Raw genomic sequence first — 4,590 nt, 5'->3', positions numbered from 1 at the left:
AACATTGTATTTTAATTTATTTACATGTTATTTGATTGTGTGTGTGTCTCAGCACACACTGCAGCTTTCCTTCCAGTTTTTTTGTTGTTGTTGTTGGTTTTTTATTTTTGGCCCGCCACCACCCCCCCTCATCGGAGGACAAATAACTTTATTCTATATTTAAAGAACTATTTCAGAAAAGAGCTGAGTCTGGTCAAACTATTTTTTTATTCATTGTCCACATGATTTAATAGCTGTTTACATTAAACTAGATGAAATTTGTTTAGAAAAACACTGGCTGTAAAATTTTGATTTGGATGACACCTGAACAAGCTCTGTTCATCTATTTCAAATTAGATTAGCAGATTATTAGCTGAACTGATAATTGTGTTGGACACACACAACAATTAACTTTGATTTTTTCTCTGAACTTTTACCCTGCCACCACCCCCCCTCATCGGAGGACAAAGTACTTTGTTCTACATTAAAGACACTAGTTTGGAAGTTGTCAAACTAGTTGTTTTTAAAGTTTAAATGATTCCTAGAAAAAAAAATTGTGTGTGTCATCCAATCTTTAGCTTTTACCCTGCCACCACCCCCCCTCATCGGAGGACAAATAACTTTCTTCTACTTTAAAAGAACTATTCAGAGTCTAACTTTTTTTGCCTGTTTTTTTTTTTCTTGTTATCAGGATAATTATTGTGATTTTGGAGACTACTCTATTAAACGTAATTTAAACACTTTTTACTGGACAACACATTAGCTTTAACCATCTTATCAAGATATCAAGTAAAATGTTATAGGAAAAATAACTATAATTTTGTGTGTGATGTCCAACCTTTTACTTTTACCCTGCCACCACCCCCCCTCATCGGAGGACAAATAACTTTCTTCTACTTTAAAAGAACTATTTAGAGTCTGTCTTTTAAATTAACTATTTGTTTAATTAATTCATTTATTTTTTGTTATTGAGATGATAATTGTGATTAAAAAAGTGATAAAAAATAAACTAAAAACCTATTATTGGACAACACATAAGCTTTAACTATCTAATCAAGTATCATTTAATGAAATGTTTGAATTTAAAGGGTAATAAAATTTTGTGTTTGTTGTCCAACCTTTTACTTTTACCCTGCCACCACCCCCCCTCATCGGAGGACAAAGTACTTTCTTCTACTTTAAAAGAACTATTTAGAGTCTGACTTTTAAATTAACTATTTGTTTAATTTATTCATTTATTTTTTTGTAATTGAGATGATAATTGTGATTAAAAAAGTGATAAAAAATAAATGAACTAAAAACCTATTATTGGACAACACATAAGCTTTAACTATCTAATCAAGTATCATTTAGTGAAATGTTTGAATTTTAAGGGTAATATAATTTTGTGTGTGTTGTCCAACCTTTTACTTTTACCCTGCCACCACCCCCCCTCATCGGAGGACATATAACTTTCTTCTACTTTAAAAGAACTATTTAGAGTCTGACTTTTTTTTTGCCTGATTTTTTTTCTTGTTCTTTGGATAATTATTTTAATTTTGGGAACTTTTTTGAACATCATTTAAATACCTTTTATTAGACAACACACAATCTTTAACTTATCCAATCAAGCATCATTTAATGAAATGTTTGAATTGAAAGAATAATATAATTTTATGTGTGTGTGTGTGTGTGTGTGTGTGTGTGTGTGTGTGTGTGTGTGTGTGTGTGTTGTCCAACCTTTTACTTTTACCCTGCCACCACCCCCCCTCATCGGAGGACAAATAACTTTCTTCTACTTTATACCTACTTTAAAATAACTATTCTAGGGTTTTTTATGTTTTTATTTTTCTCTAATTTAAATGATTTTTGAAAGTAGTTTAACTGTTTAAATGTTTTGTGTGTTTTTAGTTTTTTTTTATGAAGTGTGTGTGTGTGTGTGTGTATGTGTGTGTGTGTGTGTGTGTGTGTGTGTGTGTACTAAATAATGCAAATACTTACCAAACACTTACCTCTTCTCCTTGGCTGAGTTCATCCTGGAGTCCTCACCCCGTCTTGCGGCTTATCTTCTCCTCCAGGTTTCTCTGCTTCTTCTGCAGCTTCATCCTCTTGGACTGTTGCTTCCGTAAGCGCATCTCCTTGTCGGCAGGATCAGGATCCTCTGAAAGAAACCAAATATTCAAGGTGACTTTTGAGTGAAGCTGAGAGATTGTCTCTTATTTGACAGATTTTTGATCAAATCAAATCTTTTTTTTAAAAGAGAAATTTAAAAACAAGGTTTGAAAGTTGCTTTCTTACCCCTGGCCTGGATCTTGGCCTCCTTCTTCTCACTCCTGGTGATGTTCTTGAGGACCCGGTCCCTCTGGAGCTCCAGGAGGCGCAGTTTCAGTTTTGAAAACTGGCTCTCATTTTGAAGAGGTTGATGACTTTTCTCTTCCTCCTGTTCCCCAGAGTGTGCCTGTCCTCTACGTTTCTCCTCCTGCTCCCGCAGCACCCTCCTTCTTCTTTCCCTTATCCACCTGCTCTCCGTCATCTCCCGCTTGTCCGCCCACACCGCATCTTTCCATTTCTCCTCTTCCTCCTCATATGGGCTTGGTTCCTCCTCGGTCTCTTCGTCCCCGTCACCTAGTTTCAGGACCACTAGCCACCCTGCCTCCTCCCACTGTCTCTGCTTTTCAAGTCTCACCCTTTTTTCCTCTTCCTCCAGCCTCAGTCTCTCCCTCTCAAGTCTGGCTCTTTTCTCCTCTTCCTCCTCATCTGTTGTGAATGTCTGTACCTCCGTCTCTGCGTCCTCGTCACGTATTTTCAGGACCACTAGCAACCCTGCCTCCTCCCACTGTCTCTGCTTTTCAAGTCTCACCCTTTTTTCCTCTTCCTCCAGCCTCAGTCTCTCCTTCTCAAGTCTGGCTCTTTTCTCCTCTTCCTCCAGCCTCAGTCTCTTCTTCTCAAGTCTCAGTCTTTTCTCCTTTTCCTCCTCATCTGGTCTGATTATCTGTACCTCCGGCTCTTCCTCCTCGTCATCTACTCTCAGGACCCGTGCCAACAGTCTCTCCTTCTCCTTCTCCTTCTCAAGTTTCACTCTTTTCTCTTCTTCCTCTAGCCTCAGTCTCTCCTTCTCTTCCTCTGCTCTAAGTCTCTTCTCCTCCTCCTGTCTTTCTCTCTGCCTCCTGGTCTTCTCCATAAGAGCTTTTCTCTCCTCTTCCTGCTTTTGTTTTTCTCTCTCCTCCCTCAATCTCAGTCTCAGTCTCTCCTTCTCCTCATTCTGGTTTGGTGGTCTCTCCTCTTCCTGCTCCTGTTTCAGTTTCCTATTCTTTTCCTGTTTTCGTCTCTCCCCCTGTCTCCAGCACTGCTCCGCCTCCTGTAACAGTCTTTCTAAATCCTCCTCCTCCTCTAGTCTCAGTTTCTCTTCCTCCTCCCGTTTTCTCTCCCTTCTCCTCCTTCTGTTCTCCATCATCTCTTGTCTTTCAATGACTTCCTTGTCCTGTCTCTGTCTCCTCTCCTCCTTCTCTTTTAATAACTCCTCTTTCAGTGTCAGTCTCTCCTCTTTCAGTGTCAGTCTCTCCTCCTTCTGTGTCAGTCTCTCCTCCTCCTCCTCCTCCCGTATCAATTTGTCCACTTGATCCTCTTGCATCTGTGTCTCCTCCTCATCCTGAATCAATCTCTCCTCCTCCTCTCGTATTAGTTTGTCCACTTGGTCCTCTTGCATCTGTGTCTCCTCCTCCTCACGAATCAGTTTCTCCTCCTCCTCTCGTATCAGTTTGTCCACTTCGTCCTCTTGCATCTGTTTCTTCTCCTCCTCCTGCTTGCGTTTTTCTATCTCCTCCTTCAGTCTCAGTCTCTCATTCTCCTCCTTCATTCTTAGTTTTTCATTCTCCTCCTCCTCTTTCAGTCTCTGTCTCTCCTCCTCTTCCTTCTTTAGTCTCAGTCTCCTCTCTCTTCTTCTTCTTCTCTCCATACTTACCTGTTTGTCTCTTTCCTCCTGCTCCAGTCTGAGTCTCTCCTCCTCCTCCTCTAATCTGACTCTCTCCTCCTCCTGCTCCAGTCTGAGCCTCTCCTCCTGCTCCAGTCTGAGCCTCTCCTCCTGCTCCAGTCTGAGCCTCTCCTCCTGCTCCAGTCTGAGCCTCTCCTCCTCCTCCTGCTCCAGTCTAAGTCTCTCCTCCTCCTCCTCCTCCAGTCTGAGTCTCTCATGCTCCTGTCTCAGTCTCCTTTCTTTCCTTCTTCTCCTTCTCTCCATACTTACCTGTTTGTCTCTTTCCTCCTGCTCCAGTCTGAGCCTCTCCTCTTCCTCCTGCTCCAGTCTGAGCCTCTCCTCTTCCTCCTGCTCCAGTCTGAGCCTGTCCTCCTCCTCCAGTCTCAGTCTCCTTTCTTTCCTTCTTCTCCTTCTCTCCATACTAACCTGTTTGTCTCTTTCCTCCTGCTCCAGTCTGAGCCTCTCCTCTTCCTCCTGCTCCAGTCTGAGCCTCTCCTCTTCCTCCTGCTCCAGTCTGAGCCTCTCCTCTTCCTCCTGCTCCAGTCTGAGCCTCTCCTCTTCCTCCTGCTCCAGTCTGAGCCTGTCCTCCTCCTCCAGTCTCAGTCTCCTTTCTTTCCTTCTTCTCCTTCTCTCCATACTAACCTGTCTGTCTCTTTCCTCCT

The 4,590-nt window shown here is 42.0% G+C and overlaps 1 protein-coding gene across 1 annotated transcript; it reads right to left on the bottom strand.

The window, feature by feature from the left end:
- Positions 1–1,941: 1,941 nt before the first annotated feature.
- Positions 1,942–4,100, bottom strand: LOC141787084 (uncharacterized). The gene is made up of 2 exons (XM_074665342.1): positions 2,257–4,100; positions 1,942–2,119 (listed from the first exon to the last, which is right to left on the bottom strand). The coding sequence occupies exons 1-2, from the start codon at positions 3,911–3,913 to the stop codon at positions 2,004–2,006; spliced, it is 1,773 nt and encodes a 590-aa protein (XP_074521443.1). The 5' UTR covers positions 3,914–4,100; the 3' UTR covers positions 1,942–2,003.
- Positions 4,101–4,590: the final 490 nt, after the last annotated feature.

This window comes from Halichoeres trimaculatus, unplaced genomic scaffold (assembly GCF_033239565.1).
Source record: "Halichoeres trimaculatus isolate MK-OKI-2021-1 unplaced genomic scaffold, fHalTri1.1 fHalTri1_scaffold_154, whole genome shotgun sequence".
Classification (NCBI taxonomy): domain Eukaryota; kingdom Metazoa; phylum Chordata; class Actinopteri; order Labriformes; family Labridae; genus Halichoeres; species Halichoeres trimaculatus.
This window is presented reverse-complemented; position numbering and strand designations above follow the sequence as displayed.